General features: G+C 39.3%; 1 protein-coding gene across 1 annotated transcript; it reads right to left on the bottom strand.

Annotated features, from left to right (window-relative positions):
- LOC139710379 (MAM and LDL-receptor class A domain-containing protein 1-like) lies at nt 1-26,280 on the bottom strand (the record flags this gene model as incomplete). Its single annotated transcript, XM_071622295.1, has 13 exons — nt 26,208-26,280; nt 25,133-25,270; nt 24,362-24,649; nt 23,361-23,858; nt 14,091-14,353; nt 10,592-10,676; nt 9,749-9,895; nt 9,162-9,316; nt 3,968-4,163; nt 2,327-2,464; nt 1,346-1,617; nt 1,036-1,117; nt 1-171 (listed from the first exon to the last, which is right to left on the bottom strand). Coding segments are annotated over exons 1-13 (2,506 nt in total), but the record flags the coding sequence as incomplete, so codon positions are not given.

Consider the following 26,280-nt stretch of genomic DNA (forward strand, 5'->3'; position numbering starts at 1 on the left):
CAGTACCCGAGTGGTCAGTATCAGGACCAGTCCCTGCAGAAATAGTTGGACCCGTTTGTCTTATCCAGTTAAAGTCATCATCCAGGGATTCACGCCAGAAGCACCTGTCAGCGTCAAAGTCACATGACAGGGGCAAAACATCGCTCCCAGGGGCAGCTTCTGATGGTACGACTGGGGAATAGAAAGTGTATGGTTATTCTAGTCATGTATGCATACATTACATGTGTTGATAGTTTATCTTGAAAACACTAGAAAGTATTTTGAAACTGTAGTTTCGCCAAAATGTAGGACAAAAAAAAATATTAAAAAACGCCCAGAGAGTAAGAAGCAAGCCGAGAGAAAATACGTATTTTGTAATTTATTTTCACAAATATTATAATGCGATAATTATATGTGGGACTACCTTGCAGATAGAGCATGCATAAACCCCACTTTTTTTGTCCAAAAAGAAATAAAAAAGGAGGACTATCCTGCAGATAAACATTCTACCATTTCACTGAGGCCATTCATCTTAAAGGGAACTTCTATAACCAGTGTACCACAAAAACGAGGAGAGCCGTAAAAGTATTTTAAAAAATGATGAAAATTCCTTCGCACGGACGGATTTTTCTGTCTAAGTTTCAGCTATCTTATCAGTTATTTATTTAGATAGAAAATGTGTGTGCGTGTGTGTTTCATATGTTATTCTCTACCTACTATTCAGTTCCGGAGACTAGCATATCATAATATAATATGTTAGTCTCAGGTAATAGAATATGTTAGTCTCGGGAATAATCAGGACTAACGCAATATGGCACTCCGTTAGTCCTGATTATTCCTGATTATGATTATAAGTTTCCCCACAATTTTCACAATATGTTTGCGGCAGCCGTGAGCCTTTGACTAAGTTTTTTTTTTTCATAAATGTCACCACATGGTGGTAAGTGCAGGGTATCATAAATTTCTGGCATCGGTACAAATCATTATAATGTAGGCATTAATTCGTGCTTTTGTTTTCATTCAGATTGTCTTGTGTCTACGTGTTCATGTTCTCACCATCACAGTGGCCACTCTGAAAGGAGATGTCGTCTAGTGCTGTGTCCGAGCTCCCTGACCCAATGATACCAACAAAGTACACCTACGGAGAGACAGAATGCTGTGCCATCAAACATCAGCAATAAATCACATTTTTTTGAGATATAAAATGTTCTATGTAATCATTCTATTTTCAACAAAATTAGAGTCTGCAATTCAGAATTCGGGATTAAGGATTAATTTCTTTTCAAAAATAGTTTACTAACAAAGATATTTCGACAATAAGAGCAAAGTTAACGTCCACATTCTATTTTCATGCATTTCTACTCACGGCATATGTGAGGTCAAAGTTCATGGGAACTTGACCAAGTAACCATGTGTCCTGGTCAGGGTTCTGTGGTCCAGCCAGTGACCACACATAGTGGTCATCCATCATCAAGGAGCTAGTGTTGGATGCAAAAACTATCAGTTCGCCGTGCCCCACACCGAGCATGTGGTACCAAAATCTGAGGCACTGTTGACCACTACTCAAAGGCTCATCGAGGTAGAGTATCGCACGCTCACCTATGGCCTTGCCCGTCTCCTCTGTGTACATATAGTGCCCTGTCAGGAAGACAATGAGAGTCTGAATCAAGCCTCGTTCAACCATCTTTTTGAGGGAGTCATGTCTCATGGTTTATCTTTGTCACTCTTGACATCAATTAGCATGACATTGAGTCTTAGTTTGATGGAATAGAGTGCCTTGTTCCCAGTGTTCCCATCAGTTCCCGGTGTTAGCATTGGAGATACAAGCGTGCAAGAAAAAAAAGAAAGTAAGCATAGTTTTTTTTTTTTTAAGTTTGTTTCATTTCCATCTGAAAAGATGGCTGGATAGCCCATATTTAGCTACAATAGCTGGTCTTCCACGGGGTCCAGGCGGATGTTAGGCGGGACCACTACACCGGGTTAAACGCCCTGCTCTTTGCGATGAATAAATGAAGCGGGATATTTTTACGTGCATGAGTTGTGACTCTCTCACACACGGGTCCTCCATTCAATGTCCTATCCGGTGGACACTGTGTTTTGCCCCTTACTAGAGGCTCATGGGGACGGTATGATTACACACAACATGTAATGATCACATCATGATTCACTTCACGAAGTATTAGTGGGATTTAAGCTTACTTGATTTAGTGAAGCCGTACATAAGATTTGAAAAATTAGATTAAACATGTGAAAATTCGCCCCCAAAAAAGACAACATGACTTGTGAGATATAATTTGCTTAATAGAAATAGAAGCCTTACTTCTTTACAAACTCTGTTTTTACTCACCACTGCTGGTGCCTGTGGTGTGGTCGACATTAGGACCTGTCGTACCCGTCGAGGTGCTTCCTCTATGACGTGACCAATCAAACTCATCCCCTCCAATATTCATCCACGAACAAAGTCCATTCTCAAAGTCACACGATCCTAACAACATAACGTGATTATCCCATTGTAATAGAAAAGAAACAGATTTAGCTTACCATGAGGCTCAATGTGTGCGTGTGTTTGAGTATTCGTAAAGCATATTTTCTGCGTAACAATTTTGAGAAAGTACATTTGCACTGGTTTTGTTCCATCTAGAATGCATTATAAAAAGAAGTATAGCTGCGGTGATTTAGAGTGTTGCCGGTGTTAGAAAAAAAATGTGAGTTACACCTCAAACATCTTATCAATATCTTTTATTTTGTGTAAAATAATCTTGAATTATACAGAAACTGAGATGCGTTTGAAGTAATATTGTTCTATGTTAAAAAGAAGTGACTATATGCGACTGTCTTGAGTCGGATAAGGCGATATTTACTATAAAAAGAGAAAAAGTCTTTGTGACATCGTAATATCAAACGTTTTCCACGCAGTCTTGCATCCTCTTGGATCTAGCAAAATAATTTATAATAAATTTATAAAAAATATTAATTTTAAATTTGAACACATAAATATGTTCAAATATAGGGTCTGCATATGTGTGACATTAGTATCGCGGTGTGATCAATGGTGATATATGCACCATTAGTGAGGATTATCTCAGCCAGCAAAACGAGAAAAATTATATGATATGTTAAATATTGCCATTTATCAGCATTGGAATGAATAGAACATTTTCGATAGCTGCCCACTTTGCTGTAGCTGTTATGAAAGGAGACGTCGGGTATCATGAGAGTTAAGAATCAACGAAAATTTCTTATTTGCTTCATGCGGATATCCGTCTTCATCATATTCTAAGAAATTCTATAAGGAAAATATGATTCACATGGTATATATTATAAATGGAGAACAACTGATATATCAAGGGCATGTTTACATTGCATATGACGCTGTTTATAATCATTACCCTAGAGCGGGTACATGAGACAAAGGCGTTGTTACGGCTGATCATTAAAAAATCATTTCCCCTTATGCTATAATCCTACCTTATTTGTGTGCGCTTATGGCACACTATTGTGTATACACTTTTGTATGTGTGTAAACTTGGGCTTCGAAAAACAACAGAATTTAACATTTCATCATAAGGTAATCTTATATTTCCCAACTACATATTACGGCCCCGAGGAAAAGGTGGTGGTGATCGCAGGGCCATCACACGTCATTCGATGACACCAAACAAAGAGGCTGTATGACCACCAAACTTTGAGAAACAGCAACTTACTGAATCTTAATTTCTCGGTCTCGAGTGCCATGTCTGTTCCAAACACTCTCCAGACTCTGGAAGCTTCCACCACGTGGGCTCCTTCAGCGCATGCGTATATTGATATGCATGTTCATAACATATATTTAGAGCACTTTTACTGAGCATATAGAGAATCATGTCGAATAGGCTGTAGACACTTTGGCCAAACATGAGCTTGTGTATTTCAAGTTCTACTGAAATAAAAATAAGGCTCGGCTATGTCTCTTTATATTTCTCCTACACCTTATCAACAGAGATCTCACCAGCTCCTTGACAGTATCCTAGCCTGTAGTCCACCTCATCTATGGCAAGGTCACCTTGTGGTCCATCACCTACCACACCTTCAAAGGTCAGTGAATAATTTTCATATCTGGAAACATTGACCTCTGCGTAGAACCAACGGTCACCCAGGTTGCGACCTCCAAGGCTCCACAACGATTGGTCTAATTCTTTGTCAATCTGAAAGTGGGAACAAAGTAAAGCAACAAAAACAAGAATATCGAACTGATATACCTCAAAATGCTACTCCGGAAACCTGTCCAGTATTTAGAAGAAAAAAATTATATAAATATATATATATATATATATATATATATATATGCCCTGTTTCGATAAAAGGTTTGATAAAGATACATGCTTTTTTATCTAATTGTCTTTAAAATAGTCAAAATCTTAAAAATGCCACTGTAGGAATTCGCCCTCCGATCTTTGAGTCGGATGATATAGTCATATCACATTTTGCTCTGAGTGAAATAAGCACAACAACAACAAAGAGATTATCGGACAAACAAGTTGAGAGACTCGATTGCCTACAGGGCCTATAGTCCAAGAACATTAGGTCAAAAAAGGCCTAAGCCTGGACATTTTTTGGTAACAATTTCAGGATAGGTCCAGAAAAATGTCTAGAATAGCATACTAAAAGTCCTCGTATATCCTCTTTGAGCGTTTTCCGCAATCCACGATGGCGCCCAAAATGGCCGCCATTTCCAAAAATTCTTATAACTTTTCAACTAGAGAACCCCAAAACAAATTCAAATGTCTAAATTTATGTTCTAAAGCATGAAGAACTCAATAAAACACATATCAAGATATGTATAGATGCACGCAAGTACCGAAATCTAAGATGGCGTCCATAATGGCCGCCATTTTCTGAAATTCTTATATCTTTTCAGCCAGGTAAACGAAATACAAAATTTAAATGTCTAAATATATGTTTAGAAGGATGAAGAACTCAATGAAATACATATTAAGAGATGTCGACGCGCACAGGTACCGTAATCCAAGGTGGCGTCCAAAAATTGCCGCCATTTTCAGAAATTCTTGTAGCTTTTCATCCAGGTTACAGCCCGTTACCAATCGCCCCGACACTGTACATTCTCGTCACCTTAAGCACATGAGATGAAAATTTAGTGCTAGCCCCTTTTTATTACCAATATATTTGATGTCTACCATGAGGTGAGTTCTAAATGAAAATGTCAGTTATCATTTGAGAAGTAATAAAAATTCTTTATGATATCTGTTATCCAGATATAAATGTTCAAAATTAGTATCTACATGTGCTGCAAAACAATATGTAATTCATCACATGACAGTGAATTTCTTTGGTGCAGTATATTGCTCCACCTAAACATGTGTCTAAATTAACTTATTTGTTTCGAGTGGATTAGGTTAAATTATATAAAAGAAATCAGAGAATATGGCACTCATAGTTATTGGTACATGGAGGACGGATACTCCTTTCCTACAAGAGAGATCTTTTCTTTTTTGTTTTACTCGAAAGTGAAACATACAGTGCAAACGTTTGGTAAGATATTGAATTATTTCCATCGAAGAGTAGGAAATGTTTAAAGTAGTACATTGTATTCAGGGAAATAGGCAATATATGGGAGGGTGTGGAAGAGGGATCCCCTTCCCCCTCCCCCCAACATGAGGGAGATTTTGCATTTTCAGACTTGATATTCAGACATCTGATACACCATATTGGTTAAATATCAGATTTTTGTTTCCATCAAAAAAAAGAACAAAACAAATATATAGTCATGGAAGTGTGGTCATAGGGTTGCCCGCTCCCACACGAGGAAAAATTTCGTATTTTCAGACATGAAATTCACAGATCTGTTGCACCCATTTTGGTGAAATATCCGATATTTGTTTTCTATTTGAAAACGTTAGGAAAAATATATATTCAGGAAAGTATCTGGGAGGGGAAAGTATGTGAGGAGAACACTCCTTCCCATACGATGGAGATTTTGGCATTTTCCAATTTAAAATTCAGAGATTTAGCGCACCCTTTTGGTGAAATATCTGAGATTTGTTTTTGTCCTAAAAGTAAGAAAATATGTATTTATGGAAATATGCGGGGGAGGCGTATGAGGTGATGAGACCTCCCACAAAATAGAGATTTTTTTTTTCAAGTTACGGATTTTATGGTGCACAAAACTAGATTTATGTTTCTATCAAAAAGTGTAAGTAGAATAAAGACAAGTATATTCAAGACAATGAGCTAGTAGAGGATGTGGGGGCATTACTTTTGACTGGAGGGAGTTTTGTATTTCTATGATCGTCATTAGCCTGCCTAGTGCACCCTTGGTGTTATATTGCTTGTCCATCCTCAAAGAATGGATAATTCATAGTCTCAAGTATTCCCATCCCCTCCAGCACGAGGGAGCTTTTACACTTGAATTGAAATGAAAATAATTATAAATCATTTGCACACATTTGATGGAATATTTGGGAGTTGTTAAAGGGGTATTTAATTCATATTGGGGGAAGTGAGCGGTGGAAGGATTAGGAAGGGCAAATTACCCTCCAATATGAGGGAACTAACTTTTGCATTTTGTATTAAAGATCTAGTGCACACGTTTTGATGACATATTTGGAAATGTGTTAATCTCAAAACTGTACAAAGTCTGTGGAAAAGAGCAGAGCGAGGGACGTTTAGCATTTTTATGATTGCAATTCAATGACAAAGTGCAAATACTTCAGATTGAATATTTGGAAAATAATGATTGAACATGCCACCTCCTCCCCCCCCCCCCCGGGGGGGATGTATCCAACCCAACCTATACCCGTGTTGTGCACATTTAAGGGAAAGATTCCACTGGATCTACTGAGTTGTTGAATCTCGAACATTATGTTGAATTGCTTTGTCTTTGAAACAGACTTAAAAACAGCAATTTTTTATAAACAAACGGCGGCCATTTTGGGCAACATTTGGTTTTTGCGAAGAATTCACGTGGTTTTATTTGTACTTACGTGCGTTGGGTTCCTTATGTCTCAAAATATATATTCATACATTTAAGTGCGTATCGCGGTTACCTAGTTTCAGGGTTATGAGAAAAACAGGAAATGGCAGTCATTTTGGATACCATTTTGGATTTCTGAAAGTGCTTAAGTGCTTTGTTTGTGTTTCAATATCTCTGTATAAGTATTTTATTTGGTTCCTTGTGACTCAAAACGTATGTTTCGACATTCCAAGTGTGTGCAGTTGGAATCTACTTGCAAAATTATGAGAAAAAAAAATCAGGAAATGGCGGCCATTTTGGACTCCATCTTGGCTTACGGTACTTCTGTGCTTCAACAACTCTGCATATGTATTTCATTGAGTTCTTCATCCTTCAACACATATATTTAGACATTTAAATTTTGATTTAGGTTACCTGGCTAAAAAGATATAAGAATTTCAGGAAATGGCGGCCATTTTGGACGCCATCTTGGATTACGGTACTTGCGTGCATCAACATCTCTTAATGTGTGTTTTATTGAGTTCTTCATGCTTCAATACACATATCTAATCATTTAAATTTCCTATTTGGGTCACCTGGTTGAAAAGTTATGAGAATTTCTGGAAATGGCGACCATTTTTGACGCCATCTTGGATTGCGGAAAACGCCAAAAGAGGATTTATGAGGTTTTTTAGTATGTTATGCTAGACATTTTTCTGGACCTATCCTGAAAAAAAATCAGCTTGTTACCAAAAATGTCCAGGTTAAAACTAATACTCTTGGGCTACTACGGCACTTTGGTTGTGAAGGCAGCGTAGAAACACAGAAATATAGTACAGGCTACTCCCGTTTCAACGGAGTCCTCGGGTGCGGCAGTTTTCCATCGTTACATCGAAATTTCTTTATAGCCGAACAGTTAAGTACATGAAGATATAAAGATTATAATTTGAGGACCTGAATTTTACTTCCTTTTTATAGGAGAATTTCCTTACAGCTGTGTATGTTATATGACGGCAGAATTGAGCTTGTAATGATGACGATATAGGCACTATACGATCTATGGATGCAATTCCTGAAATATATTTGCATTATGCGTGATTGACGCAATTGCTGAAGAATAGTTGTCGTTTTTGTTACGTTGGTGGATAATGTATTGGTTTCACCAATATAGTTCTCTTTGCAACCCTCCTCTCTTAACAATGAATTGCATAGACGACGTTGTTTCCCTTTTCCTGTCCTTTTGGATGGACCAGTTTCTACTTATCAAGTGTGTAAACCGGTTTGGAGTGAACGGGAATCCAACAGCCTGAACGAATCTGTTGGATTTTCTCAGAAGGTCCGCTGACATAGGGCATAGAGACACACTTATGCTCCAGCGCTGCTCCGCTTGAAGTGTTTCATTGTCCCGATGTTTACGATTGCGCGGGTGGATACCTTTCTCGAGACTCCATCCGTGGTAACCACACACGCAAAGTGCCTCCCAGAGGAAAAAAAAAAGGCTCTTTCTCCTGAGAAGACAAAATGTAGTACGCCCTGTGACATAATGTTCATACCATTCCCAATTTGGGAATGATAATTAGGTTAATGTTGATTAGGGACTACGACACAACCTCTCCCGGGTGTACAGCTCTGTAATCCGGATTGTTTTTCGACGACTGACTCCGATCAATAACGTCGGTAGTGCGTCTGCGCCGATCGGCAACGACGTCTTCCCGCCACCAAATCAGACGAACTGATCGGACATGAAACCGTACTCGGAATTAAAAGAGTAAATCCAGATGAACTGACTTGATTTCGCACCTTAATTGAACGCTACCTGGATGAATCAGAACTTACATCATAAGGAATCTTGTAACATTGTTCTGTACAACTATTACTACTTTGCATAATGATTTCCGTTTTTGATACGACTTTGCATAATGATTTCCGTATGTAAACACCTTGAATGTATATTGTTCTTTTTTTTTTTGGGGGGGGGGGGCTCAATCGTATAGAACCATAATTATAAAGAATGAAACGTCTGTGATTCTAGACTCTTCTATTCATAACCCCTTGATATAAAGTAATTGCGTTTGAAGAGGTGTTTTTATTGGGGGGTAAAACTGCATGGTTTAGCTTTGAGTGGACCTTCTTCTCGAGGAAAAGATCGCACTTGTGAGGGTCGCAGAGGGTCATCTCACTTGATAGTTAAATAACATCAAAATAGCGTATGTAGAACAAAATTGAAGCTCACATAGACATTCAAATCCCCGATGTCGTCACCAAACATGTGATAGTAGAAGGACCAACATGTGACTTCATTACTCCCCGATGGATCAAGTTCCGGGGTCGTCAATCTGGCAACGTCTCCAGCATTGTGATCACTGGCTTCAATGTACACGTAATGACCTATTGTGCAGATAACAAGGCAAAGCATTTAAAGCAAGATGCAGAAACTCTCAATAGGATTATGAACATTATATAAGGTTGGTTGGTAAGGATAACACACAGACCAGAAGTCAAATCAATCATATCATCCACATTATCATTAAACAAATTTTGTTGTGTCATTGCAGTCTTGTTCCTGAAATTTAAATCTTGACTGTCAGTTGTCATTGGTTCTTTGACAAGGAGTACTTGAATTTAACGCTCAAGAATGATTTATAGCTGAGTCCATTCGTTGTTGTACACTTGTACTTTATCGCTATTTCTGAATCAGCTTCTTAATCTGAATTGCGAAGTCAAAGAAATCTGATTATAATGACTATAATTTCACTCTAGATAGATATTACTTGGAAAAGTATCCAGTTTTACTATTTTTCATGAATTTCAACAAAATACCAGATGTGGTCCCCATGGTAACATCAAATGAAGGCCCAGTATAGTCCGAAGTGGTATAGCCACTGTTCCAGGTCCAGTCGAAATCATCTGACTGATCCTGTGTGTATCCGCAAAGGTTCTCTTGCTCGAAGTCACACTGATGTAGAGCTGGGAGAGGACACATTGGACCACACGTCATTCGACCATTACATTTATTATTATTAAATAACTACTAAATTTCTTCTTTACATTTGGCACATGTCTATGTTTTCTTCCCTACACCGATAACACGATGGTATGAAAATGAAAGTTAATAAGAAAAGAAAGAAAAGGCATATTTCAAGTTGAAATGGTAACAGCCATTTAAATTACATAAAGATGGACTAAGGCCTATAGGAACAGTGTGAAATGAAGACTTGACGTGATAAGATCTTTATAAGTGGCGGTTTTGGGGGGGGGTTTGGTCATTTTCTTCCTAGTTATAGCCTAAAAATGTGTAACCCATGTGATAAATCTGAATACACAGTCTCGTTGTACTTTCGATTTCAAGACTTTTGGAGATTAAATGTAATGTCCGCAATATAAAATATGCTCATGTCCCTCTACCACGATGGGATCATGATTGTACAATATGAAATCTTATCATCCTTCACCCTTTTATTTCAATCAATCATGTTACATGAGAAATGTGCTTAGCATTTTCCCATCATTGTTACGTTATGGAACATCTGTAATGTTTTCAAAGCACCGAAAGTACATTTTACCCTCTGAATTATCACAGGAAAAGAGATCGTATAGTGACTTCTGTACTAAGCTTCCAAGTGTGCTAATTTCGATATACTGCCTTTATGATAACATCCGTACCTCTGCACGGTTCCGCCACAATGCTGATATCATCAAGTGCCATGTCGCTCCTGTAATTATCTCCGATTACACCTTGAAACACTATCTGTAGAAGAGCGAAATCAAGGAATGTTAGAACAGAGCGACGGGATAACGTCTTCCATGGGTGACAATCATACAGTATGAAGTAGCTAAACAGTGGCGTAAAAATAAAGGAGCGATAATCCTTCACATTTACTCAAGCCGGTGCTGGCAGGTTCTGTTAAATTTCTGACACAGACACAGACAGACAGACAGACAGACACACACACACACACATATGCATATATATATATATATATAAACCCTTCAAAAAAAGTTTGGAAATCTGACTTCAATTGTAAATGTATCCAGCTTGTAAGCACTATACAATACATGCTTCATATAAATGGAAAGAGTATTAAATTCTCTTTAAAATGATATCCTACTCATTATGATTATGCAATCAAGTAAAAAACTGTACTCAAATGTGTCTGATGAGGTCTGCATTGAAAAGTTGCAAAATGAACAAAAACTGTCGTTATGAAGAAGAATGATCGTGAAGAGTACATAAAGAACATGTTCTTTTGTTCTCAACTGGTCAGCCATGAAGGCAAATTTCAATAGGCATCTTAACTTCACACTCAAGTTTTCAGTGGTGCCATGCCAGGCAATTTTGATAGCTCATCAAGTTTTATGGTTGTACATCATGCCACCTGTAAGCAATGTTCAAAAAGCCCGCGCATATAGGGCAAATTGAAGCCGAGATGCTTGAAAAAGATAACAACGCAAAACCACATAGAGCGAGACATGTGCGCAACTTTCTCGAGAGAGAGAGGGCATCATTTAAATGGGACTGGCCTTCATGCAGCCCCGACCTCAATCCCATACAACATTTTTGGGATCAACTTGGTCGAGCTGTGGGGAAGAGGGTTACAAATGCAACGACATAGGCAGGATTCCGTCAGATACTGGTTGACGCTGCCGCAAATCAACAGCATGAGGACACGGTGCCAGGCGGTGGTGCAAGCACTCGGCTCGTCCACCAGATGCTAAGCCCCGATCATGTTCATTGACAATATAAAGACAAAGTAAACATGAAGTAAACAGAAAATAACGACAAAATGAAGATAGAGTTGGAAAGATGAAACTCTAATAAAATCAAGACCATGTCATTTCACCTCTTTATGTCTTTGTTGCGATTAATGTGGCAAGGTTCTGTGAGATTAAATGGTTTGAGTCAATATCGTTTGTGTGTGTGTGTGTGTGTGTGTGTAATGTTGTGTATGTGTGTGTGTTTCTCTGTTTAGTTGAACGCATACATACATGTTTCACTCCATAAAAATGCGGATGTTACAGTAAATGAACACCAAAGAAAAAGTGGGGAACTCACTCATCACGAGGAAACTGCATTACAGACGTCAAAAATTGGGCCATTTTGCAACTTTTCAATTCTGACTTTACCTCATATTTGTAAGCACTGCACCTCCATGTATACGATAATCATAATAAGTATGGCATCATTTTAAAGAGAATTAAACAATCTTTGTGTGGCACTGAGCGTAAATAAATCATTTCTAAGGAGAAATGAAAAATGATTGATTAAGCTCAGATTTCCAAACTTTTTTTAAGGTTTATATATATTGTAACAAAATGATATTTATTTTGTGTGGAGTGTGGTGCGTTTCACTTGGAATTAGTATAAAACCATAGGTAAAGTGAAATTTGGATATAATAATTCAGTAACACAATGTAGTCGTGGTTACTTTGTGCTGATTTATACATGTAACAAGCTATGCATTCTAAAAGAGTGTTTGAATTGTTCCTTTAAGTCAGTCTTCTGTATTGATGATTATTTGTCAATTAGTGGTTTTTGTGGAGATTCAGATAGTGATAAAAAGTATGGATGATAAGTGCAGCGATAATTCCTACAGTTAGTTCAAAGTTGTGTTACAGAGGTTTGACACATACATTTAGCATTGTCTGTGTATACGTGTGTATACAGGTTGGCCATATGACACATTTTAGACGATTAACGTTGATTAATTAGTAAACATGATCAGTTATGGGACTGAAAATGTTGTTGATGTTTGATTTAAATAATCTTTATCAAATTGTGAAGAGTTTAAAGGGATAAATTAACACTGTGTAAAAATAAAGAAAGAATAAAGGAAATTTTAGGGGAATTGATAACCATGCTTATAATAATTCAGCACAGGTACTATAAGCTACCTCATTCTCATTGCTCTACCGCTTAAATATGTAATATATTAGCACATTGATGTGCCCATACTGGCAGTGCCAGGCAGTGGAGAAGAGAGGCTGTTCATTGGGCTAGCAATTGACTCTCTATCTTGGTGATCAGTTTGACTTGAGAATGTGAATAAATTGCATATGTACACACTATATTTGTAAATAAACAAGTTCGTGTTCCCGATGTCGCCTCTGAAGTTGTGATGAATTCGTGAGCAGTATAACATAAGTATTGGGTGGAATGAGTGCTGGTGGGACTAGGATGGCAACCGGTGGTTCGGGAGCAGAAGACAACTCATCCAGCAGCCTTTGCGAGCATTCTCGAGCGGGCTTTGCTGCATCGTGGGATAATTGAGTATCCAGAACGGACGTCGGAGAACGAAGTTCAGTACTTTGGGAGGAACAAGTACGTCCGACGTACTTCCAGAACGGACGTCGGAGAACGAAGTTCAGAACTTTGGAAGGGACAAGTACGTCCGACGTACTTCCTGAACTGACGTCGGAGAACGAAGTACAGTACTTTGGAAATGAAAAGTACAAACGACGTACCTCCAGGGCGAACGTCGGAGGACGACGTACTCTAGAAACAACGTCGGGAGTGAGAGTGAAAATTCACTTTTCAGTGTGTTGGTGAATTAGATGTGAGAAGTGAGAATGTGCCTTTGAATCAGATGGTGTGAAGTGCAAGGTGTAGACTGGTGACGTACAAGTGGTGGGAAACTTAAGGTTTTATCCTCTTCATAGAGTGATTGTATATTTCGATCAAACGGACGGTCTGCTCGGTCTGCATAAGTGCCAAGGCCCCGTTGTTCGCTACAATATATACATATATATATATATATATATACATATATATATATATATATATACATATATATATATATATATATATACATATATATATATATATATATATGTATATCCATATATATATATATATATATATATATCCATATATATATATATATATATATCCATATATATATATATATATATATATATCCATATATATATATATATATATATCCATATATATATATATATATATATATATAATAGTATACTTCTTTGTCAACTTAATTGACAAAGAAGTTCTCTTTACAAGACATCTTCACTATGGATCTGAAGCAATTAAACGTTGGCATGCTATAGTCCTAGAACGTTGCAGGCAGTTTATCGATAACACATCATTTGACACACATCATACAACGAAAATAGTTGCTCTTCAGAGGGACGTTGTCAAACGTACCTGAAAATCCTCTGTGGACGTGTATTCTGCCTGTCCTTGATACCAGTTATCATCCAGAGAATTACTACGAGTCCAGAACACTTGAAGGAGATCACCGTCCACTTGCGATCTGACGTTCAGCGTTCCCATGTCCGAGCCGTACATATGATACCAGAAGTAGACACAAACGGTTCCCATGGTTGCAGCCGGGATGCTGGCCGACTCGAGTGAGGAATATTTCCTTACCCTTCCATTTGCCTCAGTGTAGATATAAAAGCCCGTTCCTGAAAAAAAAAGAAGAATGTGTTGTGTTCCAAGATGTGGCTGTCAACAGTGGCGTAACTACAGGGGCGCATGGGGGCACGTGCCCCCCCCCCCCCCCCATCCGCTGGTTTAAAAAAAAAAAATAACCAAAATGGTAATTCAAGGGTTAGTACACTGCTTTTGAAATCGACATGAAAGGATGATCATGAAATCATATATTTTTTCCATGATTTCTTTTAACCATAATAAAAGGGGTATAATATAGCGTGAAACATTGTTCAAAAAGCCTAGAGCCGACAAAATATTGTGATTCAGCGTGATTCCTGGTTGGCATTCTGAATATAAGCAGGATGTGCGCAGTGTACTCAGAACATCCGAACGGCAAAAAGAGTCGCTGCAATGTTGCGCAATAATGTGATGTAGAATGTATACCTTTGTACCTTCCGCTCGCCCACGAAGTATTTATACAGTGTTTTTCCTAATTATTGTACATATATGTTGTTCTATAATTTGTCTCGTATATATATTACATGAATCTTTTGCAAACGTTTAAACAATATCATTTCATCACATGTATACTTTGTACTACGTTTTTGATTTTCGATGATTGGAAATAAACTATGATTGAATTGAAATTGAATTGTTATATCAAAGCTAGATCATTGATTTTGCAGCGAGTTACTTTACATACTAGTCTATATTAAAATGCCTTGCATTGCCAATAATAAGACTTGACCTGGGCTATTTCCTAACTTTTCCATGTACATAAAACACACACACACAAACACAAACAATTAGGGGATGCTCTAAAGTGCAGATTTTGGACATCCTTCCCCCGCTTGGTCACTTCGACGCCCCCTCACTGGTCATACCTCCCCCAATCATGACCATAAACCGACACCCTTGACTACCAGTGACGGATCGGAGGGGGGCGCACCGGGCGTCCCCCTACCCCTCTAATTTCCAAAGCGAAAGAATATTGCTACAAACGGCAGTTTTTGGACTGTAAAATGTCAAAATTTTCAAACTCGCTCACTTCGCTCGCTTGCTTTTCATCGTTATGCCATTCCTGATGTTGTTGCCAGTAATTGCCAGCAGTTGTGCCCGATGCACCCCCTTAATTTCCAAAGCGAAAAAATATAGCTACAAACGGCAGTGTTTGGATTGTAAAATGTGAAAATGTTCAAGCTCGCTCTCTTCGCTCGCTCGCATATAATCGTTATGCCATTCTCCTGATGTTGCTGCCAGTAATTGCCAGCAGTTGCGTCCGGTGAACACCCATCCCCCTTAATTTCCAAAGCGAAAAAAATATAGCTTACAAACGGCAGTTTTTGGACTGTAAGTGTAAAATGTCAAAATTTTCAAGCTCGCTCGCATTTAATCGTTATGCCATTCTCCTGATGTTACTGCCAGTCATTGCCAGCAGCTGCGCCCGGTGCCCCCCCCCCCTTAATTTCCAAAGCGAAAAAATATTGCTACAAACGGCAGTGTTTGGCATGTAAAATGTCAAAATTTTCAAGCTCGCTCGCTTTTAATCGTTATGCCATTCGCCACTGGCAGTCAGCATGAAATGTCATCTCTGACCCCAAATATTCATCTAGGCCTAAATCATGCAGTGGAACAATATAATTCATTAAGCTATGCAGGCTACACATTGTGCATAATCACGCATAATCATAAGAGCACTTAGAGAAAACAAAATATCATTCACGGACATCGTCTAATTACTTCTTGTTACTTATGTTGATATCCAACGGCGTCAATCCGTACTGAGGAGTGGGGGGATGATCGGCGATATAGTCACCATCACCACGATTACAAGCCCATAACCGGACCCTCGCAGCCTTGTGGGGGGGGGGGGGGGGGGGGGGGAGGGGGGAGAGAAGCTTGATGCCCCCCCCCCCCCCCACACACACACACTTTACAGGGATCGAATGTCCCACTCTTTTGCATGAAATATAAAGTGGGAGGGAAGTGGCGGCAAGTTCTTGTTTTTGTTTGTTTTGCTGCTTGTCAGCCGACTTTCGGTGGAAAATCAGATCTTAAGAATATGAAGACGTTTTTGTTGTTGTTTGTCTTGTCTTTTGACTTTCTTTCTCCTAGACTGACAGGCGATTTTGACCCCCCCCCCTTTCAAAAGTGTAGCGAAACCCTGAATAATGCCCAAATAAATTCAATCAAATGGTAATATGGATCTCCATTTCTTTGTATGTAATAATGTAGTAGATATTTTCCTGTAGCTATTGTATTTTTCAATTTTCTTGATTTAAGTCAATAAAGCAATCATCCGCAGGGCATCGTTCCGTTTTCATGATGGTGGGTACGGGAGGGACGTGGAGTTGGAATGTGCGAGGGAGCGGAGCGACCGAGCGGGGGGAGGGGGGAAGTGTTAAAATCATGGAATTTAGCTCTCATTCCGAGTGTGCATCATCTGTGTGTTAGCGTTATTAGAATTAATATAAAGCGATCTGAAGCACACTTTTTGTGGAAAATTCGGAAATTGTCATTCCCAAAAGTGAACTAAGTCTATAGAGGGGACCAAGCAATGGAAGGGTGGCCATATTTGAGGGAGCTTTTTTTTCAGTTTTAGAACTGAAATTCAACAATCTGGTGCACACTCTTGTTGAAATATCTGGAAATTATTTTGTCAATCAGAGAAGGTGGGAGGGGATAAGCCCTATTCCCCCTTCCTATCTCACACAAGGGAGATTCTGTACATTCTGAGTGCATTTAAACTCTTTGGTGCACACATTTTGTGGCATGTCTATGTTCAAAGTGTAGCCACAGTCTATACTTGTATGGATGGGGCGGGGGGGGGGGGAGGCGGGCGAGCCAGGAGAAGGCATGGGCGAGTGCTATTAGTATTACCACCCTTCCCGTACGAGGGAGCTTTTTCCTTTTTATAAAATTGAAATTGAGATATCTCGCATACGCATATTTGATGGAATATTTGGGAAATTAAAAAAAAAAAGTTATCCGTAACGGGGGAAGTGAGCGAGGAAAGGGATGATTAAAGGGATAGTACAGTATTGGTGGAGATGAGAATTGGGCTTTTAACTTTTTGCGAGATACCAAGAAAACACTTTTGAAATAGTACAGAGCATACCATTTTCAGAGGAATTCAAAGTTTATTTGATGAAAATCGGGTTTGGAATTACTGAAACATCCAAAAGCAAAGTAAAACAAAGCGATCGTAATAAAGTGTGGGTCCCACACTTATTAGAATCGCTCTGTTTTGGATATCTCAGCCATTTCAAAACCAATTTTCATCAAATAAACGTTGAATTCCTCATGGAATTACGTGCTCTTTCATATTTCATAAGAGGTTTCTCATTATTTCATCAAAAAATGTTAGAAACCTGAAATTAGGTCTTAACCAAAACTATACGATCCCTTTAAAGGGGGATCTTCCCCTGGTACATGAAGTTCGAGTTCGAGTTTTCGGAATATAAGTGATATTGCGGTCTGGTGCATTCATAATTATTCAGATTTTTTTTTAATCTGAAAAGTGTACTAAGGCTAGGGAAAGGGTTACAGAGGGGAGGGTTTCGTAGGGGGGTACCCCCTCCCAAACACGAGAGATTTTGCTCTTTTTTTTTAATGGAAATCCAGCAATCTGGTGTACACTTTAGATAAGATTTGGACAAAACGCAAGAACATTTTTCTCATTTCGGGAATTATTGGGGGACAACCCCCCCCCCTAGTCCTCCAGGATCGTTCTCCCTGTATACGAGTGGGCTTTTGCATTCTTAGAATACAAATATGAATGAAAATTTTTGATGGAAAATTCGGAAAGCTGCGTCAATTCCCAAAGTGTACTAAAGTTTTTAATTGGAAACAAAGCGGAGGAAGGGTTGATTGAAAGAAGATAAAATATCCCTTACCACCCGCGGTGGATCTTTTGTGTTCTTTTTTTTTTTTGTAATTGAAGTGACAGACCCGGTGTACGCTTAAGATAAAACATTTGGGAATCTGTCAATCTAAAAAGAACAAAAAAGAAAAGGACAGAAAGGGGGAGGGGGTATCCACCTCCCAAGCGGGAAAGAGATGTAAAAAAAGTAAGAACATTTCCACATCTCGGGGGTTACGAGAAGGAGCAAAATGATATGTTTGCCCCAATACTTTTATGGGGGAACCACCCCCTCCCCCATCGACATCTCTGCATACGAGGTAGCTTTTGTAAGTGAAAGATCTGCTGCACACTCTATGATAAAGTATTATGAAATACGTCAGTAGCGGAGCTTTCAAATTTCAATGATTGCAATTCAGCGATCTGGTGCATAGTTCTGCGGTATTTGGACAATTTTCCACAAAGAAAGTTCGAGATCTGTCCTCATCTCGGGAATTGCTTAGGGACAAATGATTTGTCTGCCCCCAACATTTCCGTAGGGGCGGGGCAAATACCCCTTTGCCCCCCCCCCCGATAGATTCGACGTCCTTGATCATTCCTGTGTATGCCCATAGATGTATCCTGACTGAGTCATTGGAGTCATCATCGTTTCAGGAATTATTCAGGAAATGGAGGGGGTTCAATTATGACGGGATAGTTTTTGTTATTGTTTGTTTGTTTGTTTGTTTTCGTGCATAAGACGATTGCAGATGGTCCCGAGTTGCTCGCGTCAAAGCATGTTTACATGTAGGCCTATACTATTTGACGTTGTCAACAACTAAACCATACCTTATGTTGGTATTACTTTCTTCGCGAGCGAGCGAAGCGAGCGAGCGCTTGAGAAAATTATGTTTAGTTTTTCTACAAGATAGAATATTGTTCAGCTCTGTTACCTGTCTGAACTGAGGCGGGCGAACGAACGTCATGCAATATGCCAAAATTGATACAATCACATTTCTGCTTCCTCCATTTTTTTTCTCAAATTTTAAGGGGGGATGATTGTACAGGCCATACCCCCTCCTCCATTTCAGGGGGGATTCATCCCCCCCATCACCCGGGATTTACGCCCATGTTGATATCCCTCTACTTTCATTCACATTTTGCGTATATGTTTGTGGTTATGTGGAGTTGGCGAAGAATGAATGAAACAACTTTAATTTGACTATTGAAAGAAAAATCTAACTGACGAAATATGATTTATTTCCTTTTATATATTGAGCTTTTACTGGCATGACGTGAAACCCATAATCTTTAAAGAATGTTTACGCTTTTATTTTGGCATAATCATTTATCATTGCCAGTCAGAGATACCTTCGTATTGTCTCGATATGTTCCCGTCATCTGTCTATTTGCTATTTCTTTTATCATACAATACGGATTTTGTTTTATTTGGGATGATAGCTGACTTTACCTTTGAGACTTCCGTCAAATGATAAAGGAGTTTAAGAAATGTTTGTCTCTCTGTTGGTCCGTTTTATCATAAATTTTCATGTACCCGGGGATTTGTTTATCCTAAATAATCACGTTCGTAAACAGGAAATTAAAATAGGGTTAGTTTACATCTGAAAACAGGGTTTGTCAATCAAAATCTTTAAAAAATTGTTCCAGAAATACAGCGTATTGAAAAAGACAGATCGTACTATCAAAGAGGCCTACAGGTCTATGTATTTTATGTTAAGCTATTTGCTGTTTTCCTTACTCTTGAATTTGTACGACTATATGTAACTTAGTATTTAACTAAGTATAACTTTTTTTTAATTTATTATTATTATTATTATTATTATTATTATTATTCATGGTTTATTGAAATCGTGACTCGCATCAATATGGATTGCTGAATTGCTCACAATTGTACATAAAAGACATGATGTATACATATGAATATAACAAACCTGTTTGTACTACAGATATAAACATGGAATTGCAATTCTTTATATACATACACGGTAAAATGCATAAAATGTAATTCCGATAATTTGCTACGAGTAAAATGCCTCTTGGTGCATTTCGAACAGCTACTGAGGTACCTAAAGGATGTGTCTTTAAACATCACATAATACTAAAGTGTGTACGGTTATGTGTGTGTGCATTTAACGTGTGTGCATTTAGCGTGCGTGTATTCAAGCGTACAGTGTACAATTGTATTATGATTTGTTTGTTCAGTACTGAATTGCTCCCATTTGTACTCGACGAACATGCATAGACCTACACAGAACATAACAAAACCGTCTTTTACTATACAACAAATGCTATCACAAAAAAACACAACCTTACATATATAAAATTCAGATTCTTACCACAAGGAAATAACCTCTTGCTGTATATCAAACATGCGCTTGAGGGGAGTGTCTGTAAACATGTGTGTGTATGATGTGCATTGATGCGGGTGTGTGTATAATGTGTATGTGTATAATGTACTCTATATAATTATGTGTAATGTGCATAAGTGTGTGTGTGTATTCGAATGTATGGTATTACATGTTTAACAGTGATAAAATCGCTGCAACTTTTCTAATTATACATGACGGACATGCAGTCATAAAAACATAACAAAATCGTCCATTATTCCACCACGAATATATCACCTGAAAACAGCAACAGTTCATTGCACATATAAAACGAAATTGTCAGAAAATATACAAAATTCAAATTCTTACGACGAAAAAGTTACGTGTAGGTGTATTACGAGCGTTCTGTTAATGTGCTTGCAAAGGCGTAGAATACTTATACACGTATACAATGATCATGTGCTTGTGGGCGTGTGTATGTGTGTGTGTATGTGTGTGAGTATGTTTGTGTGTGCGTAAGTTGTGTGTATGTTGTGTGTGTTGTGTTGTTATATGAATAAAATTGCTGCTATGAGAGCTGACACAGAAGGTTCAATAATGAGACAAAAAATTGACCTCTATAATCATACTCCATGAAATTATATCAGTGAAAATGTACGAGTTCCCGGGATAGCAATCGATTCACTAATAATACGTAATCACTCGTTGCTTTTAAAAATACATAATGTAAAAGATAAATTAGTAAATTCAACTTTCAATATATATGTATTATTGCCACAACAAATAATCACTGTGAAATATCTTAATATTGCACCTACAAATATTCATATAAAAAAACCAACATGGTCACTAGATTAAATCATGTGATGTGGGTGTGATTGGAAACAGTAAAAGCGAAAATGTTCAGCAACAACAACAACAACAACAACAACAATTCTTTGGAAGTATAAAATGGAATTGCCAGAAAATTGATCTATTTCTTACCACGAGGAAATTATCTCTCGGTGTTGTTACAAACGCTCTGTTGAAGTGCGTGCAAAAGCATGGGATACTTGTACACGTATGATTGTGTGTCTGTGTGTGCGTGAGTGTGTGTGTGTGTATGTGTGTGCATGCATGCGTTGTGTGTGTATGTGTGTGTGTGTGTTGTGTTTATGTATGAATGAAATTGCTGCCTAAGAGCTGAGACAGTATAGGCTCAATAACGAGACAAACGATTGACATCTGCACCATAAAATTATACCAGTGAAAAGTATACGAGTTCCCCGGGATAACAATCGATTTGCAAATAATCACTTGCTACTACATGTATTGAAACTGCCTTGAGTATACTGTATGACAAAAAGTTTTGACTTGTATGGAGTAAAAATGAATTCAACTTAAAATGTAATTATTATCACACCAATGAATTACTGTGAAATTTCTTAATATTGCACCATTACAAACATTCATATAAAAAGCAACACCATCAGTAAATTAGATCATATAATTATGGGTACTCTTAGAAACAGTGAAAAACAAAAGGATGTAATTCAACCTTCTATATCTTGCCTGGTGTATAGCTTCACACACCGTTAGTATTGAGTAGCCTTATGATGTATGGAAGAGCACTTTTCCTGTATCGTTCCGTTTTACAGCGGACTTCTGAGTAAGCTTGACCTTTACGTAAAGATCTAGAAGTTATGGCGGCTCGTGTAGGAGGGAGCCAATGGTGGAAGGGTGACTGTGTTTTGGTCAAGCCTTTACCCAATTTGAATGCCAGCTTATCACGTCTGCTATCTAGAGTTGGGAGACACAGAGTGTCCAGAGCATGTCTGTAGTGACCATAGAGCGGCCCAAGCATGAGGCGGCAAGCCAGCCTTTCGTTGGATTCGCTCAATTTGAGCCTTCTGACTTTCGGTTATACCCGAGTGCCAAACTGGTGCACAATACTCTACTACGGGCCGTATATAAGAGCAATAGACTGTCAACAGATCACGCAGGGGAAGATTGAATCCCTTGAGAATTCGAAGCATGTGTAGCCTCATGCTTGCCCGCTTGACAATATCATTAACATGACAATTCCACTTGAGGTCATTCTGGATCAAAACTCCCAGTAGTTTTACAACTGTTACTTCCTTTACCTCTTGATTTCCAACGGTTATTTTTGGCGAAATCAATTCTGTACGTACAAAACTGACATTCATTGCAACACATTTCTTGGGGTTAAATTTCATATTGTTACTTGCTGACCAAATATCTAGTTCGTGCACAGTGTTCTGAAGAGTTGACGTCTCGTTCACTTTCCTGCATTCCAGTAATGACAGATCGTCGACATATTTCCAACTGGGGTGGGCGCTATCACGACACGCGTCGTTGATCATACACAAAAATATGACCGGACCAAGCAAAGTCCCTTGAGGCGCGCCCGCGGAAACTTCCAGCCAATCAGAGTACGTGGACATGTATCTAACACACTGCTCGCGGCTGGAGAGGAAGCTACATATCCACGCGACTACTGCGACTACTACTATTCATCTCGAGCATCTTGGATATCGCGATGTTGTGGTTAATGCGATCAAACGCTTTGCTGAAATCCACTGCTACCAGTGTTGACACGGTTTTGGGTTTGTCAGCATTGCGAAAGATGGTGTTCAGGATGTCGATGGGATAATGCGCCGTCTTCATTTTTTGTACACGTTCCACATAAAATGAAGACTTTGCAGAGGCTATACATCTGGTTAACTTGTTTCTTATCTGCTTCCAGCGTGCTGTTTTACCAGCGGCAAATGCCCTCTGACGTTGCTTGATTAGAGATTTGATTTTAGGCGTGATCCAAGGTTTGTCATTGTCCATGCGTTCTTGTGGTACGTGTGGGGAAGTATGTGTCGATCAGCGACAGGAGGGTTGAATAAAATGTCTCACATTTAGCGTCAACATCAGTAGCATCATGTACATGAGACCAGTCACAATCACTCAGCTTCTGACCGAATTCACGCATGGCACTGTCCGGCATAGGTCGAGTTGTTCGTATGTGAACTCGATTCGGCTTAGGTGTGAATTCCCGTGGAGACCACATGGCCGTGGCATGGTCGCTGGCTCCAAGTGGGGGTAGTATGGATGGTGTCACATAAAATTGGTTTATATTACTCACAATTTTGCCCAGTGTTTGATGACCCCTGGTCGGTTTGTCAACAACTTGAGCAAATCCATTACTGGCAGTCAGTGGAGTGATGTCGAGTTCAATGAAGTCCCCCAAAAGGATAAAGCCAGCATTGGGGTGCTTAGACGAAATGAGGTCCATCGATTCAAGAAGATGATCGATCAGGCTGTCGGCTGTAGGCGCATTGGGTGGGTGATAAATGGCCGCTACAACAATGATGGAAACGGATCGTGGGAGTCGTTCTGGGCAAACTTTCAACAATACGACTTCTAATTCATCAGGAACGATGATGTCCGAGACCGGTTGAGAGTTCAGTGATTGCTTTGCATACAAAGCTACTCCCCCTCCCCGGCGGTGCGATCTCGATTTCACAAACACATCGTAATTCTCCAACGTGATGTAATCGTCGGGTTGATCGGAACGAAACCAGGTTTCGGTGACTGCTGTGACGTCAATATCATAAGTTCTAACGTAGGCGAAGAACTCATCAAATTTGTTGTTGAGCGACCGCGAGTTCGCCAAAAGAAATGTAGGAAACTCGGGTAGTGTTCTTACCGATTGAGCTGACACGAGCGGGACACTATTAGATTGGTTCTATTTCTTTGTGGCAGTTCGCTTCCTGTTCGCAGGGGTGACGAGTCGGTCGATGTCATCCGATGTCCGATTACCGTTGGTATCTTCCGTCGAAGTCGACTGCCCCCTCTTTTACCTCTTTGGTTGCGTTTTTGCCTCTGAGATTGACGGTCGATTCCAAGTTGTCGAATGGTGTCCAACGTTGAGTGTGATAAAGACACAGGGGCGTGATTACGTAACCTGAACAAAGAGTCTACTGGGTATGACAGGCGGCGTCTCTGATGTGACCTGTGCGCGGGAAGTTCAAGTTTGGCATCCCTTTTATCGAGCGGGCTACCTCGCCTGGCGGTATGCACGGTGGGACGCCAGAGTAGGCTGCCAAGACTAGCGGTCTGGCTATCGTTGATGGTCCGCAATAGATATACTGAGACAACAGTGAGAGTCCAGTGAAGAATCAACATGATTGCTCTGTAATTCACAAATGTCCTACCTCACAATACTGCATCCAGATTGATCTTGGTGGTTCCCTGTAGACACCAGACAGGTTATAAGAGCAGTCACTCCAACACAAACATGCAAATTGAAACAAATACTAAGGCAAACGAGGTGTGTAGGCGTCTATGTGATAGCGCCATAATGATATTTCATGTCGAGATTATTTAATTTGGTACTCACCATATTTTTCTGATTATTGGAGCCATTTAAAAAAAACATATCCGTATCCTCTTTCCGCTGTCGGTCTATAACGAATCTCCGGAATCAAGGACCTTCAGAATAACTTGGTGTTAATAACGAACCGACTGATGTACACAAAAGTATGACAAATTTTGATTCAGAGTAAGGAGACTGCATACTTGAATAAACTTAAATGTTTTGTAAAAACTTCCTGAGAAAGACTCAAACATACCATTGCCATAGGTGTGGTCTACCTGAGGACCAGTGCCGCTGGTTGGAGTTGGACCACTGCGTCTCTGCCAGTCGAAATCATTATACCATGGTTGTGTAAACTTGCAAAAGTCGACTTCGAAGGCGCAGCGGTAGTCGCCTACAACAGTAAAACGTATTCAAATATTCCCTGTTAATATTTTATTCATTTAAGGTAGTTTCGGTATGGAGGGGAAGGAGGGCTTCATGGGTCTCGAACTTGTGACGTGCACCCAGGAGGCTTACCGTGCTCAAGAGAAGACGAGTGAAGAAGACAGGTAGGTCTACTTAAAAGGCTTTCTTCTTAGGCAAATAGAAAGTCTTTCGCCTGTGTTATTTTCATACATGTAATGGCCTGTCTTCTTAAAGTACCGCTTTTTCAAGAAACTATTATTTATCATAACCATTACATGTCATGAGTAGCCCGCTCTCAAAGAATAATCCCCTTTCTTTCTATGTATACCTCTTTTTCACTTCTGAGGAATATGACTTCATGGTTATAGGCTTTCACGATGATTATTTTTCGTCAACGTTACCTCTATCAAAAGAAAAAAATATATATACATACATATATATACATATGTACCTGATACCTATGTGGTTTTGACGCCTATTGTCCCAAATGCCAAAATGGCAAAGTTTAGTCTCTCACCAGAGACTCACTTCCTCTTGTGTGTTCTTGTGTGTGTGATGTGTGGCATGTTATGATCCGTACTGTAATACCCCATTCCACAGAGATTCTTTTTTTTTTTCTCATCGCTCACGAGACGGAAGGGATTGTTGTCTCCGGTCACCCACCAGAGTGTATTGAATCGCAGTGTGATGAATCCAACTTTTTTTTTGTCGAGTATCAGGTGAGTGTCAGACATGTCGCGTATGATCCTCATCTGACGATCTTGCCTCATCAGATCACCGACCGACTTGTCTGACACTGAGTGACCGACGAGAAGAAATCTCTGTGGAATGGGTGTATAATAAGGAAGCGAGCCAAATGCCCGCTTGCCCCTATGCTTATGAAGTATGTCCTACTCACTGAGGGGTGGCAGTGTTGGTAGTACTGCGGTTGTCGAAGCGGTACTTGGCGCTGCTGTCGTCTCTGCAGTAGTCTTCATGGTATGTCGAGTTTCCCAT

The sequence above is a fragment of the Diadema antillarum genome, unplaced genomic scaffold (assembly GCF_040938485.1).
Source record: "Diadema antillarum isolate AM-2024a unplaced genomic scaffold, OU_Dant_1.0 seq00001526_RagTag, whole genome shotgun sequence".
In the NCBI taxonomy this organism is placed as follows: Eukaryota; Metazoa; Echinodermata; class Echinoidea; order Diadematoida; family Diadematidae; genus Diadema; species Diadema antillarum.